At 34.3% G+C, this 17,324-nt stretch overlaps 1 protein-coding gene across 1 annotated transcript; it reads left to right on the top strand.

The window, feature by feature from the left end:
* The first annotated feature begins 6,307 nt into the window (after positions 1-6,307).
* LOC115967743 (L-type lectin-domain containing receptor kinase S.4-like) lies at positions 6,308-8,388 on the top strand. The gene has a single exon (XM_031086871.1). The coding sequence runs from the start codon at positions 6,399-6,401 to the stop codon at positions 8,304-8,306; it is 1,908 nt and encodes a 635-aa protein (XP_030942731.1). The 5' UTR covers positions 6,308-6,398; the 3' UTR covers positions 8,307-8,388.
* Positions 8,389-17,324: the final 8,936 nt, after the last annotated feature.

Here is a 17,324-nt window from a genome sequence, read left to right as displayed (position 1 = left end):
CATCTCAACCTAAGATCAAATTGTCAGCATCAAGTATCACATCTTTTTTTTTTTTTTTTTCCTCTGTCTATTATTAATGGGGTTTTTCCTAATTTATCAATCACAATACTAAATCTTAGTTATTTTTCTCAAATGTGCTTGCCATCTAATCAGCCTGTAAACATACTTGACTTGAATTGTATTTGTACTAATCAAACTCTCTTCAAAACCAGAAAACTCTTAGAGATTTAACATACCCAGAAAGCAAACACTAATCAGATTCAAAAACAATCCAGAAAAAAAATCTTATACAATGAATGAAAATGGGCTTACGATTGTTGTGATTTATGAGAAAAGATATGAATGGGGACACATTTCCTATGCAAATGGATTTGATGCAGCAGCAGAAACAGTTTGGCCTCCCCCACAAAAGAGACAAGAGAGACAGACACTATAAGTGTTAATAAAGAATTCGGTAGTTTCACGTGCTTTACTAGGATTCTTCTCAATGGAGAGGAGAGAGAGAGGGACATGGAGGATGGATGTTATTGTTACCTGCTCTGCTTTTCTCAATCTACCTACCTCTCTCTCTCTCTCTCTGTCTTTCTGATTGACTTTCTTTGGATTTCTATCTTTACCAGACTATCATAGCTATTCTATCATTTGGGAAAATTTTCATTTTAAACCCTATATTTTTGGGTGGTAAGAAATCAAGATCTAAACTTTATAAAATAATAAATTATACCTCCACTTTTTTTAATGTAATAAATTAAACCCTATAGTCAACTTGTCACTTGTTAATTTTAAAGTAGGGGTTGCAATTGAGGGTGTGAGCGGGTCATAAATGAGTTGGGTACTTTTATATGGAAAATTATTGTGTATTCTGGAAGTACCATAAATGCATACTCCCTCCTCTCATATAAATGGTGGGTCCTACTAATTAAATTCATGGTAAGACCCACCATTCATGTGAAAGGGGAGACTACGCATTTATGATACTGTGGGAATACCTAATAATTTTACCTTTTATATAAAGAGAGAGAGAGACGTGGGAAATCAGGTGACTTGGGTTAGGTTTGGGTGAGGTCAATTGGGTTCGGGTTGAAAACGGGTTCAAATAAAAAATGTCATTTTGAACGAGTTAGAAACAAATAGGGTTGGGTTGGGCTAGTCGGCTCGTATTTTTCATTTGAATTTTTTTTTTTAACATGTATTTTTCAGTTAGTAAGTCATATAGCAAAATTACTTGGTGTGAAATTCATTACTTTGAATTCACCACTCATATCAAGAAAGAGTTCAATTCAACAAATTGATATTTGTTCAATAATTATAAAATTATACAAATCCCAACATTGTTAATAATAATAAAAATAGTACAAAGTCTAGTTTATCATTTGAAAATCTAATGAAGACAAACACACAAGTTTCACTATTACACAATATCAACATCCCAAAATATAAAACAAAATTACAAATACCTAATTGGATAGCTAATTTGACAAAGAACAAAAACATATAAAAATTTAAAATCTTGAAAAATAATATCATTATTTTAAATGCAATGTGGTTGTGAATGCAAAATGGCAAAAGTTTAATTCTTAGAAGTTCAATATAAGTTCTGATAGTTTTTGATTCAACACCATTTTGCCACAATCCTTTAATTTTAAAATGTATTGTGGTTGGCACTCTATTTTGATTCGGGAGAATACATCAAAGTTTGACTGTTTACTTATTTATATATGGTCTCTTTTATAAATATTATATTATTGTTAAGTAATATACACTCTAGAAAATATTATCTTTTATTTTTAAAAGCATTTTAGTCTGGCTATGGACTATATAATTCTATTTTGGGTTAATATGTTTTGGTGTTGTGTTTTTAAGTTCCTCATCACAAGTAGTCTCTCTCCCTCTTATAGCTTTAGTTTGATTTTGGTTTGAGTTAATACTTAGTTATTTTAGAAGTGAGTATTTTAACTTATATCAAAACACAATTTTGGCTATACATTTAATTTTCCTATCAATTATTTGAGTAATATCAAGTGTAATTTGTTATAAGTTTTGATTATCATTATAATTTCCTGTAAGAGAATAAGAAATTTGAATAATTTATTTGAAACTTAAAAAGTTTAGTTGTATAGAAAAAAATTAGAAAACATAGTACTCTATAACATGATTTTGAACTATATAGAACACCTCGTAAAGGAAAAATATCAATCAAACACACACACACACACACACACACACACACAAAAAAAAAATAAAAAAAATTAGTAATAGAATGATATATTGGTAGAGATAAAAATATGTTAAATACTTTTATAAATTTTTTATTCTATAGGGAGAACAAATTATCTTTAACAAATTTTAGAAAGCAAGTTATACATTATATCACAATTACAAAGTCATTATCTATTCCTATGCATCACATGGATTTGCCCAGGTTTACAACAATTTTTTTATTGGCTGATAGATTAATGTGATATGTCAATTGGCTTTTTGAAATTTTTCATCAAGAAGTAATTCTTTGTGTTCAGATCTTTTATTTTAATTGGTTTCAAAAATAAATGTTATATTTTTAGTTTTTCTAGACAAATAAAGCTTCTTTAAAAAAAGAAAATGAAAAAAAAGAAGTGGCTATGCAAATGTGCTTACTGCAACAATGCTTGGTAGTTACTAGGCTAAATAACAAATCATGACTTGGTTTATTTATCGAGCTAAAGACTTGGCAAAATAAAAAAATCATGATCACCTCTCAGAGCTTCAGTTGACACTTCAATCAACTCAATTGTCACATGATACATGAATTGACACAAAATCTTGTTTTTCTTCACTTGCACAATTGGATTCATTACCCATACCTTGTTACACACAAACGTAAAAAAAAATGAAATGTCTGTACAATTGTGTGTAACAAAGTGTGTTTAAAAGGATTTACTTATTGGGTTTTGAAGGGGTTTGGGTTGGATTCCAATTTTGATGGGGTTTTAATTTTGATTTTTTGCTATGGATTTTTGTTTTTTGGATTCGGATGGTTGGATTTTGGATTCCAATTGGTTGGACTTTGGATTCCAATGGGATTTGGGTTGGATTCGGATTGATTGGTTTGGGTTGGCGTGGTGGGCATGGTGGTGGGGTGGTGGCGACTGTGGTGGGTCGTGTTTGGTTGTCATGGGTCACTTTGTTTGGTTGTCGTTGGTCCTGGTGGGTCTGTTCTTATTATGTTCTTCTCTGTTCACTGTGTTGGTTTGATTTAAAATGATTCTCGTCATCATTGAATGATTTTTTGTGACTAGGAAGCTCGACGGTGGTGGTGGTGGTGGTGGTGGGTAGTGGGTAGTGGGTGGATGAGGCAAAGCAAGAGAAAAAGAGATTAGAGAGAAGTGAGAAATATTTTTTCATATTATTTTTATTTTATATTATATTATTTTAATGTGTAGTATGGTAAAATAAAAGTTGGGATATTTGATGTATTTTAAAATAGTATGATATAATAGATAAAGTAGCTTTTAAGATGGTAAAATAAAATAACTTGAAGAGAGCAGATACTAATGCTTTACTAAGAGCATTCACATTAAACCTCTCAAATGCTAAAAATCCTATTTTTAGCATTTTTAAGATAAAAACGCCACTCCATCAAACCGGCTAAATCTTAAATTTTTAAGATCCATGCTACAATGCAATCTCATATTTGAGACCGCATTGTAGCTACAATTGTAAAATAAAAATTATTTTTTATTCACCTTAGGCTCTCTCTCTTCTATCTTTCTCTTTCCTCCCTCCACTTCTTTCTTCTCTCTTCTCTCTCTATGCTTCGCTGTTGTGGTTCACCGATAAGTGTGCTATGCTGATGATTGTGCTGCGTTGATGGTTGTGGGTCGTAGTCTGATGTGCTCCGACGATTTTATGGGTCTGGGTTTGTGGGTCTGAGTTCATGGGTCTAGGTTCGTGGGTCTGCGTTCTATGGAGCAAGTACTTCGAGGTTGGCGGCTACGATTACAGGCTCCTCATGTATCCGAAAGGAGACTCGCAAGCTTTGCCAGGGTACATCTCAATCTACCTCCAAATCATGGACCCGAGAGGCACTTCTTCGTCGAAATGGGACTACTTCGCTAGCTATTGCCTCGCAATTGCGAATGTTCGCGACAATTCCAAGACTATTCACCGTGATTCCTGGCATAGATTTGGGGTGGTGGGTTTTGGCTGGGGTTGAGATTCGGGTGGTGAGTTTTGGTTAGGGTTGAGAACAAGGTGGGTGGATGGTGACTAAGGTGTGTTGTTGTGGCTGAGGCGTGGGTCTTGGGTTTGATGGGTTTTGCTTGCCGTGGGCGCCGTGGGTCTTGGGCTTGTGGGTTTTGTTCGCCACTCTATCCTCCGCCTCCCTCTCTTCCTCTCATGGTGAGGCTTCTCTCTCTCAAGTTTAGTTTAGTTTTTTATTGTTGTTGTTGTTATTTTTGTTTTTTTTTTGGGTTATGGGGTTGACTTTTGGATGGATGTTGATTGTGGTGGTAGTGGGTTGGCCATGGATCTGAGTCTGGGTTTGCTATTGAATGTTGATGGTTTATTGTGGTGTTGGCTGACAGTGGCTAGCCATTGAGAAGAAAGTGGTGGAAAAAGAGAGAAAGTGGTAAAATAAAAATAATATTATTTAAATGAAGTTGTAAAAAAAAATAGAATGTTTGATGGTTGGATGTTTGTAAAATGGTATGTTAAAATTGATAAAATAGGATTTTGGAGTGATAAATGCTAAAATATTTAACATTCTTAATGAGAATGCTCTAATATAATAGGATTGAGTTGAAAACCAAGCAGAAATCCTAAGTTGAGCGGTGAGCACATGGTTAGTTCCATCTCTATCAGATTATATGGTATTTCAACCATCAATCTTGATGCAATACTGGTTTGTGATATTAGGTGGACGGTGGACCTCACTAATTAGAAATCCGGCGAATAAATTGAGTTTGACCAGAGCTCTGAAATGGCCGACAGAATAAAGATGAAAAAATGGTAAACTTTGGTCCAACACTTCATTTTAAATGCTTTTTTTTTATAAGCATTTTAAATGCTTTTTTTTTTTTTATAAGCATTTTAAATGCTTATAATAACAAGTTTGTCCTAGCTCAGTTTCAAATCTAGTGGGTGGGGCTTAAATTTAAATGGCCTGAAGTAATGTGGATCGCCCTCAAACAGTTTCAACCACAATCTGAAATTCCTTGTGAATTGACGGAGCAGGTGGGGGCCCAAGGTGGCCCACCCCGGATTAAAATTATTAATTTTCAAAATACACCTAGTTAGCCTCACCCAAATAGCAACCATCCAACTCAAAATTTTAACAAAAACAATAAAAACATTCACAATGGTGATTGTATTTTAGTAAAAAAAAACTATTTTATTACCAAAAAATCAAAAAATCATATATTATTGGAGAAACTAAGACTAAATTTTTTGTAATCACAATAAATACCAGTTTACTATAACAAGTTATTAAAAATAAAATACAATATTTTATTAAGATTATTCCTTCAATTAAAAAACTCAAATTCTGTCTCTTCCTTTATTATTTATATGAGTTGTTTATATTATTTTAAATAAAGTAATAAAAAAAATAGAACATTTGATATTGGATATATTGTAAAATTAGGTGATAAAATAGATAAAATAGTTTTTTAAGGTGCTAAAAGCTGAAAATTTTAGCAATGCCACTATGAATACTCTAACTTCAACCAAAAACCAAAAATCCTAGCCAGCCTATTATTTTTTTTATTAAAAAAAAACATTATTTTGTTTTTTGTTTTTCTCTTTATTGGTAAATAATTGCATTTTAATATATTTAGAAACAAAAATTTTTATATTTATAATTTTTTTAATAGTATATGGATGACTATTTAGAAAAAAAAAAATTTCATCTTTATACTCAGTCCAGCTATCTTAAAATTTTGAGCCCGTCCTACTATGAAACCATTTGTATATAACCAGATAGGTAATTCTTACATGCTCCGGGAGCAATGCTCCCTCCTCTCACTTGAGGGGTGGTCTCCAATATACCAAACTCTCTCTCTCTCTCTCTTTCTCTCTCTCAAAATCCCAAAGAACAAAATGTGCCCAAGCAAAAAATTCCAAATATTTTTACACGTTTAAGTGTGCATTTGGATGGCAAACGCATCTGCCGTTTGCGTCCAAACCTGGGTCTCATGCACTGTTCACGGGACCCACAAACCTATTTTTAAACAAAATTTTCATTAAAAATGAGTTTCATGGCACTATTCATACATTTTAAAATTATTTTGCTACCGTATTTTCAATTTTCACTTTTCAACAATAAACCATATCTAAACAGACCCTACGTCACCTACTGCCATACCTTAACACCTGGACACCCTCTTGTTCACACTTCACACAGCTCAATTCTATACCCAGCCATGGCAGAAAGACTCAAACTTTTCTTCTGGGTATTCTTTGTTCTTCTCTCAAACCCAGCAAAATCTCAGCTTGATGAGCTTTTCTTCAATGGGTTCAAAGGTGTAGGTGTAGCCAACAACTTGAGCTTAAATGGTGCTGCACAGATCCAAGACAATGGTGTACTTCAGCTAACAAACAAAACGCAGAGACTACTAGGCCATGCTTTTTACTCAAATCCAATCCAATTCAAGAACTCCACGGATGGCAAAGCTTTTTCCTTTTCAACTTCCTTTGCTTTCGCTATAGACCCCGAGTATGCTGAGCTTGGAGGCCATGGCCTTGCTTTCACAATCTCTCCTACCAAAGAGCTTCCAGGGGCTCTACCAAGTCAGTATCTTGGTCTGCTCAACAACTCCGATCTTGGCAACTTCACAAACCACATATTTGCGGTCGAATTTGACACCGTCCAAGACCTTGGATTCGGGGACATCAATGACAATCATGTTGGCATTGATATCAATAGCATAGTATCCAACAAATCTGCCCCGGCTACTTATTTTGATGGTGCTAATAATTCGAACCAAGTTCTCAATTTGAAGAGTGGTCAGGTAATTCAAGCTTGGATAGAATATGATTCTCAAAGTAATCAAATAGATGTGAAACTTTCGCCTTCATCTACTAAACCAAGGTCTACACTTTTGTCTTTCCACGTAGACCTCTCACTAATTCTTCAAGAATTTATATATGTTGGGTTTTCTTCTTCAACTGGTTTGCTCTCTAGCTCTCACTATATCATGGGTTGGAGCTTTAAGATGAATGGAGAAGCTAAATCTTTGTCTTTGGATCAACTCCCTTCACTCCCAGCAGTGTCTAAAAGAAACAATAACACAGGCGTAATTGTCGGTGTTTCTGTTTCAGCTGCTTTGGTGATAATTTTGGTGAGTGGTTTGGCTTTTAACCTCATCAGGAAAATCAAGAAAGCTGATGTGATTGAGGCCTGGGAGCTTGATATTGGTCCACGCAGATTTTCTTACAAGGAGCTGAAGCAAGCAACAAGGGGTTTTAGAGACAAGGAGCTACTTGGGTTTGGTGGGTCTGGTCGAGTTTATAAAGGGACGCTGTCAAATTCACACACCCAAGTTGCAGTTAAGAGAATTTCGCATGAATCAAAACAGGGTTTGCAAGAATTCATATCCGAGATTGCTAGTATTGGTCGGCTTCGACATAGAAATTTGGTTCAATTATTTGGATGGTGTCGGCGAAAAGCAGATTTGTTACTTGTTTATGACTTTATGCCTAATGGAAGCTTGGACAAGTACATATTTGATGAGCCTAAAACAATTCTGAGCTGGGAGCAGAGGTTTAATATCATCAAAGGTGTGGCTTCAGGGCTTTTATATTTACATGAAGAGTGGGAACAAACTGTGATTCACAGGGACATCAAGGCAGGGAATGTTTTATTAGATTCTGAGCTAAATCCTCGGCTTAGTGACTTTGGTCTTGCTAAACTATACGAGCGTGGCACCAATCCAAGCACTACAAGGGTTGCGGGCACATTGGGTTATCTAGCTCCTGAGCTCACACGCACAGGCAAGCCTACAAAAAGCACAGATGTCTTTGCATTTGGCGCTTTGTTGCTAGAAGTGGTATGTGGTAGAAGACCTGTTGAGCTTAAAGCATTGCCTGAGGAGCTTATGTTGGTGGATTGGGTGTGGGAGCAGTGGAGACTAGGAGCAATATTTGAAGTTGTGGATTCAAGATTGGAGGGTGAGTTTGATGAGATTGAAGCTGTTGTGTTGCTCAAACTAGGATTGATGTGTTCCAACAATGAGCCTAAGGCACGCCCCACAATGAGGCAAGTGGTAAGGTACTTGGATGGAGAGCTACCACTGCCTGAGGTTGTGGAAGCACCACAGGGAGGGACTTAGGTGACACTGACTTTTTAAACTTTCCATTATACTCATTGTATACCCGTGTATTGCAAGTGATAACTTTTTTCATGTGATAATTTTTGGCGGAAACACCATTTTGGTTCTTATATTTTGGGGTTACGGTTAATTTGGTCTCTACATTTTAGTAGCAGTCAATTTGGTCCCTGATATTTTTAAGTTAGAGTCAATTTGGTCCCTACCGTTAAGTTACTAACGGAAAATGCCTACGTGGCAAATGGTTTGTCTTGTTGGCGCACACGTGGCTAATATAATAATATATAATTATATATTTGAATATTTAAAAAGCCACCTAAGCATTTTAATTTCTTAAAAAATCCATGTCAAAAAAAAAAAAAAAACTAAAAGATTAATTGAAAGAAAGAAAAAATTATAACAATCCTCAATTTCTTTTATTTTCTTTTCTATTCTTAAAAACATTTCCTAGCTTCCAAACACTATTTCCAGCAACTCAACAATCTAAAACTAAACAATAATCACATAGACTCAATTTTCTTTCATATTCATCTCTTTTTATCTATTTTCCTAGCAACTTCACACAACTATCAACACCCCAGATTTAACCATTTACAACCACCATCAATATCCAAACCATTGAATGTGTGTAAATAGTAAAGTAAAGTAAGGTAATGCAAATGCAAAGTGCAGGCGAAGCATTTATCTTGACGCAATCCTGTTAAGGAAAGGTGCTGAAAACAAAAGAGATGGTTTGGTTCAACCTTTTTTTTTTGTGTCCTATGATGATGCACAAAAATCGTCAGTGAGTTGATTATCCACACACATGTCAATGGGTGCACCTGAAAAACAAAAGAGAAGAACCAATCAAAGGGCACCAGTGGGGTATCGGCCAAAGATCCTCCGAAGGTTAAGTTAGAAGAGAGCTCTAACAATGCTAGAGAATATGAGCTTTAAAGAAATTGTGTGTACCTTGATTTCTAAGGGCTTTGGGGTTTTTATAGTAGTGTAGAACCAACCTTAATTTCTTGATGGAGAGGGTATTTCCTTATAGGAAAGATCTTCATTAATGCTCATATATTGTGGGATTCTTTCCTTGTTGGGATTCTTCTGATTATAGTTGGACGTAGAATGCAAGGCATTTCCATATTAGGATCATTGGAGACCACTTAGGCCATGTAGGTGCCACATGACTTTGACACCCATCTCCCTTCAATCTGTCCACCTTAAAGAGTCCGCCCGTCTCTTTGCCTTTTCATCCGAGGCATGATTCCATCTACAAGCTCTTTGACTAGCAAGCTAACTAGACCGTCTCTTTTGACAACACCACTGCCAATGACTAACTCTATCAATAGGATCCATCTGCTTTGGGATTTATCCCTATCAATGGGTCAGTGGTGGAGTATTCCATCCTGATAGGTCAAAGTGCTCAAAGGACTTTATTGGACGAAAATACCCTTATTAGTGTGCAAGTTAGTTTGTTGATTAGACGAGTATAGTGGGTCGTCTGCATGTTCTGGGCGATGAGTAGGGTAACTAACGACCCATTGATACGTGACGACCGTCAATGCGGAACATGTTGCGCAATGTCAGGGAAGGTACCTAACGACTACTAGGTACTTGACAAACACTTGATACCTGACGACCTCTAGGGCAAAGCGTGTCGTGTAGTGTCAGGGAAGGTACTTGACAACCCCTTGGTACCTAAAGACCCCTTGATACATGATGACCATCAAGGCGGAGCGTGTTATGCGGTGTTAGGGAAGGTACCTGACGACCACTAGGTACCTAACAACCCCTTAGTACCTAACAACCCCTAAGGCGTAGCGTGTCGCACAATGTCAGGGAAGGTACCTGACGACCACTAGGTACCTGATGACCCCTTGGTACCTGACGACTGTAACACCCCGACCCAATTTTTATAATTAAACTATGTGTTTAAGTGGTTAAATATTATTAATATTTTAAGCCACTTACTTACAAAAATTAATATAAGAGTATTTAATAAGCATATTATTTTATAATGCCATTGAATGAGAATTGTAAAGATTATAAATAATTGAATGGCCATTTCTATTATATATATATACACACACACTAATTATGTACAAAACTATATTAAGTGGTTAAGTTATGAGATATATATATACATATATATATATATATAGTTGTGGTGTTTTAACTATGTATGATGCATGAGATATTATAGTGGAAATTCCACCCACATGCAATCAATTGAAATTCAACACATGTAAAGCCAAAGAACCATGCATGATGACAAACCCCATAGACCAAGACTTGGCCATGCAATCACCAAGCTCCACCTTACCTCTTCCTTGACTTTCTTAAAAAAAAAAAAAAAATAGAACATCCAAGAAGCCATCTCCCTCTCTAGTTCCTACGGGTAAACACACAAATCTGAAATTTCAGCTCACTTTGCTCTCTTTTTCTCTCAAGGAAAGTGCTAGGAAGCTCTCTTGAGTCTTCCCTCAAGTCCATGGGTTCACACACCAAAAGAAAACTCATTTCTTCTTCATATTCTCTCAAAGGAACTAGAAAACTCTCTCAAGCTCTCTACCATTCTTTCATGAGTGGTTCTATGTCTATTTTTCCCCCACAAGAACCATAAACTTGGTAAGGGTTCTAGCTACTCTTCTCTTAGAATCCATGTTTTCCTTTAAATAATTTTAGTAATGGTATTTGTAAGTCTATATATATATATATATATATATATATATATGCTTTTTTAAGAAGCTTTGAAGTTGTGTTGGTGATTTGTTGAAGGTAGGTTAGGGTTTTTACTAATTATTGATTTTGTAGGATTAAGGAAGTAAGAAAAAGTTAGGATGAGTATTTTGATGCTGCTGCTGGGATTTTTGGTTGTGTTTATTTTGCTCTAAATGGTTAAATGACTGATGTAAGTGTTTTATAACATGTCTTATGAGTGTATAAAAATCCCCATATGAAAATACCATCGTTTGATAATTTTTTGTGGATTTACGATAAAACGTTGCAAAGTTGTCACTGTGACAGATTCTGTGTTTATGCATGATAAATTATGTATTAAATTTCATATAGTGAATTTAGATGCTAGGGATAATTCCTATGAAACCTAAGACACTAGTGGTTGTTATTGAATTGGTCTCACAGAATTTGGATTAATATAAAAATAATGATTTAATTTTTAAGTTGTAAGAAATTCTGTCAGGACAGATTTGAGTATGCTGTCTTGTGTGATTTTTAGTAAATCATGGGTTTATTCTTTGACTTCGAAATTTTTATGGCTTATAATAACATACAAGGGAGTAGTTATGTAAAATTTCATGACAATTGGATGTGTTTGGACAGCCAGTTTGTATTTTACAAATGGGGCATATGCTGCTGGAATAGAACAGTGAACAGTAAGGGACATGCCTAACTTTGAGGATTTAATTGTAAAGTTAGGTTGAATGTTTTGAGATATAATTTAATATGCTCATCTTTTGGTATGTTAGAATCATATATAAATTTTATGAATTGGTTTCTCTATGATTTAGTACATCATGTTGTCTGATGAATGTATTTTGTATTTGTGGGAACCTCTTTGAGGTGGGATTAGGACTTCCTTGATTCTAAGAGATAGGCTTTGAGATGAATGTGAAGTTTATGGTAAGGAATTATAGATAGTAATAAGCTTTGATATTTGGTTTAGGTGTTACCAGTATCCAAGTCAAAGCTCCTTAGGCTCTCGGTTCCTCTGCTTTCAAGTAAGGGATAAGTTATATGGGTATTTGGTAAGTCATGAGGTTATTTTAAAGTATATTATGCATTAAAATATTTTTGATTAGAAATATGGCATATAATCATTATTCTGACAAAGATATGTTCGTGAGCTTTCGAAATCCTATGTATATGATTTAAGCATATTGATGCCATTACTAATTTCCACGAACATGAAGTTTAAAGAAAAGAATGGAAATGCTATTATTATGAAATGTTATGCAAAATAATAAATTTCAGTATGATGTAAACTATGAAATGTTTTCGGGTTATGTCCTCTGGTGATCTGAACTCTGCCAGTAGGGGTTAATTACTGGCTTTCCATAGAAAATGTTATATGATTGGCCATTAAGTGGGACTAGCTCTGTTGTACCCGCCGCTTGTTGGTTACGGCCAACTTGTGGGGGAAGCCAACCTACCCCCGTGGTTGGAAGATATGTATTATGATGTGATCCCGAGAATACCTGGCATTATGGGGAATGCTGGATGCCTAACACCGTGGTGCTAAAAGCCTCCCAAATAAGTACAGACTTATCAGATATGGGCTAACTAATAAGTTATTTATGAACAGCTATATTATGTTATTAATCATGAGAGAATGATTTTGTTAAATGTATTGTGAAAAGTTAAAAACTCTCATGAAAATAAGAAATTTCTGATGAAAAGAAAGTTGTTCATTAAAGATAAACGTTTCTGAAGTTCTGTTGTGCTATAAAGATAAAGTTTCTGATGAGAGTACAAGTTTATGTTTAAAAGTTATCAGATATCTGTTTTTATGAAACGTTAAGTTTTATGATCATGAAAGTTATAGTATTTTATGAGAAGAAGTTTATAAAGAAAATTTTTCTTATTAGTCAAGATGTTTCTAGTTGAATACAAAGTTGCCAATTATCTGATTTAAGTTAAAATAATTATTTTGTAATGAGAATATATATATGGCGACTTTGTAGGAAATGAAAGAAGTTTAATCCGAAAGGTTTTGGTAATATTGACCTGATAAGAAAAAGGAGAACAATTATTTTCTATGAAGAGCGTATAAGCTATTATTATGAATAGTATAAAATACTATGTATGAAAAGATGTTCTCCTGTTCGAATATTCATAGAATGAAATAATTTGATTTACATGCATCCTTATTGAATTCTCATATATCTTACATTTACTGAGCTATGTAGCTCACCCCTGCCACTCTTTCAGTTAGCAGGTTTTATTTTGGAGCAGAGGGAGCCTTAGTCGAGTTTGGAAGGAGCTAGTTTTAGTTTTATATGTATAGATCCTAAATTAGCAATATGATGTTTAGATTTGTAGCATTGTGTATTTTAGGATCTAATGAAAGTGTATACCTTAAAGTATTAAGAGATGTATTATGTGAAATTCTGAATTTGAACAATTGGTGGATTATGTCAATCTTTGAGTACAATGTAGATGCTCTGAATATCAAGTGAAAAGTTATATCATTTAAGTAAGGAAACAAGGATGAAAAGTAAGAGGAAAGCTTTTGGTAAAAGTTTTGTAAAAGTTAAGTTGGTTCTTGTTAATATCAGGTTTAGGCTTGATATTAGCATGCCGTTCATGGTCACAAATCCAAGTACCGGGTTTGGGGCGTGACAACGACCCCTAGGGTGGAGCATGTCGCATGGTGTCAGGGAAGGTACCTGACGACCCCTTGGTACCTGACGACCATCAGGGCGGAGCGTGTCGTGCGGTGTCACGCCCCCTTGATACATGACGACTATCAGGACGAAGCATGTTGTGCGGTGTCAGGGAAGGTACCTGACGACCGCTAGGTACCTGACGACCCCTAGGGTGGAGCGTGTCGCATGGTGTCAAGGAAGGTACTTGACGACCCCTTGGTACCTGACAACCATTAGGGCGGAGCGTGTCGTGCGGTGTCACGCTCCCTTCATGACCGACAATACTTTTGGTTACTGAAAATTCTTTTGGTAAGCTCATGATGCTTTTGGTGACTGAAGACTCTAGGGTGTTAGGAAAAATTTTCTAACTAGTGAAAATATTCCCTATCATCCTATATATATCGGCAACTCACAAAACAAAAAAGGGATCGAGAAAATCTATATATGAGTTGGCCATGTTTGATTGGACAGTGTTTTTTTACATTTTTGAATTACTCAAATGTTGCCGCCAATGGTAAGGGCCAATGAAGGGTTACCCTGCTTTTTCGCGGTAAGCCTGCCTTTTGGTTTTTGCTGTTTTACATTACTTTTACCTCACCGTCCGTTCTATGGTGCGATTTTTTTTTTGGGTTAAATAATTTGTGTAGTTTTAGATTGTTGAGTTGCTGGGAATAGTGTTTGGAAGCTAAGAAAAGTTTTTAAGAATAGAAAAGAAAATAAAAGAAATTGAGGATTGTTATATAAAATAATTATTTTTCTTTCAATTAATCTTTTTCGTTTTTTTTTTTTTTACATGGATTTTTTAAAAATTAAAATTCTTAGGTGGCTTTTTAAATATTTAAATATATTATTATATTAGCCACATGTGCACCAACAAGACAAACCATTTGCCATGTAAGCATTTTCTGTTAATAAGTTAACAGTAGGGACCAAATTGACTATAACTTAAAAATAACAAGGACCAAATTAACTACTACTAAAATGTAGAGACCAAATTGACCGTGACCCCAAAATATAGGGACTAAAATAGTGTTTTCGCCATAATTTTTTAAGGGTGATTTCATTAAATTTATATTTTGCAAATTGGACTAATTTAACAAAGAGTAATATATTTCGTAATCATATTTTCAGTTGTTATAGAAACAATCACAAATGTAATATATATAACTTTTATTGTACCAAAATGAAAATAACGAAATTTTTTACTGGAATTCAAAAAGTAAATTAATGAAAATATTCATTTTTTAATAAAAGTTATTTATAACATTTTGTGTATCATTAAAAAGTATGTAGATTTAGAAATTTTCTTTTAATTTTAAACAAACTTTCTCAAACCCAGTTTTTTCTACCCTACAATCCAAAACACCCAAAAATGTAATTCAAAAATTAATAAAACTCAAAAAATCTACAATTCAAAAATAAAGAGAATGGGTAAAATCAAACTCACACCAAAATCAAACTCCTTCTGAATATGTAAAACATATTAAATGTGATGCAGTCAAGCCAAATATCCAATGCATAATCAAATTCAAATTTTTAATAAGGCTTTGAAGTCAGACAATAGAAATAAGTGGTTGATCCCAAGCAAAGTGTCGATTATATACATGATGATTGTAACTCTTTTCCCTTAATAATATGAAAATAAATAAATAGAAAACCAAGAGTACAATTCCAAAGGGGGGAAAAAGTAGAGGAAACTTTTTGACAAAAGAAGATGAAATATTTTGTAAATATTGTCATAATCTAATCCAACACATGAATAATGAATAGATAAATAAATACTTTTAAACACAAAATTGAATTTATTTTCTTAAAAATCTCAAAAAATACACTAATGAGATAAGGAATATGAAGAGCAATATAAAATATTCATAAATGCTTAAAAAAAGTACTCAAGTATCTAGGAACATCATATAGCAAAAACATAACAATTTGATGATAATTTGTTAATATTGTAAAGCTAATATATTTATATATTTAATATTGTCAAAAAATTAAAGGTAAAAAATAAATAAGAAAAAAATAATGATGTGACGGATGAAATGGCTCAACAAGAGTATAGCAATAATAAATGTTACGCTCCAACTTTTAAATGTATATAGATAGATTTTCTCTATATTCAATGATAATAAAAAAATAAACAGAATCTCACTATCCTTCAAAATTTGAATTTTTTCTCTTAAAATTTAGAAGTAATCCAATAAAAAGTATATTAAATCAGTAAAAAAAACCCTAAAAAAATAAATTTGGTAAAAAAAAAAAAAAAAAAAAACCCATCTGGCCATTACTTAGCTCATGGCCCTCCAAATACCAACAAAACCTCAAATTTCCTTTGAAATTTTCAAAATTATGACTTGTTTGGATTGAAGAGGGAGGGAGGGGGGAATAGAGTAGAGTTGGCCGGATAATAGACTAATTTCTAGTCAATTCTACTCTACTCCCCCTGAATTCAAATGGACGATTAATATGTATACTACCCCCATCCCTTGCATTGTCATGTCAGTATGCCAATCTTCCACTTAGCTCCACTCCTACTCTAGTCTAACCTATGGTACTCTCTCTCTCTCTCTCTCTCCCTCCCTTTCCTATTGCGGTACTGTAAAGCAATTCAGATGGCCGAATAGATTTGGGCTAAAAATGCAGTGGTAATTGAATAGTTATATAGCATTTCTTATGAAATAGAATATATTTATTTGTTTTTATCTTTTTTTTTTATAATAAATAGTAGTTTTGTTGGTTTTATATTATATATAGAATAATAGTATTGTTAATAAAAACAAAAATATATTGTTATGTATTTATATATGGTAGTAATAAATTGTGTAAAGTTGTCAGTTACAACTATTTTGTGTTGGCTTTAATTTCGTGCCAAATTTGATTGTAATTATGTTCAGTCTTTTGTATCTTATATTTTATGTGGGATTTCATTGTAAGGGTTGTGTGTGAGAAAGAGTGTGAATTGAAGACTAAAGAAGTTTTCGCAGGTAGCTCGCGAGAAGCCTTCCCGCAAAGTGAAGCATGTGCTCAGCACATAACTAGAATACAAAGAGTCATGACAGATGATGACAGCTGGTTTTCACTAGTGTCTCGTAGGGAAGGCCTTCCCGCAAGATATCCGCGAAATATTCTGTTTTGCCAATTTGTCATATCTAATACACCATGTCTCTACCCACACTATATATACCCACATTACTCACATATATTAAGGAGCACTTTCAGAGAAAAAACCATAACCACAACCTTTGAGAGTTAGAGATTTTTATACCCACAATTCTCTACACAATTCATTGTGGTTTTCTTTAACTCCTACTTCTTCATTTCCAAATCCTTGAGAGGTTGATAGACCAAACACTTACCACACACATCTTAAGTATAAAGTGAAGTTTTGGTGCTGCTGGGAAGTATTGGAAGAAATCATTTGTTTGGTGGATGCGATCCGGCTAAATTGCATGATTCGGAGAGCTAGAGAAAACAAGGCTTGGCGAAGTCAGTTGGTAACAGGAGCTTAGAGGGCTCAAGTACATGGGGTAGACTAGGCTTGGAGGGTCTTTTGTTATTCGTGTACTCCAACTTATTCTCTAGTGGATCGATTTACCACTTGGAGGGCAACGGAGAGGTTTTTCGCCAAGTTCTTTAGTTTCCTCTTCGA

Source organism: Quercus lobata, chromosome 11 (genome assembly GCF_001633185.2).
Source record: "Quercus lobata isolate SW786 chromosome 11, ValleyOak3.0 Primary Assembly, whole genome shotgun sequence".
NCBI classification, from domain to species: Eukaryota; Viridiplantae; Streptophyta; class Magnoliopsida; order Fagales; family Fagaceae; genus Quercus; species Quercus lobata.
Note: the sequence above shows the minus strand (reverse complement) of the source record. Positions and strands in the feature narration are given on the sequence as shown.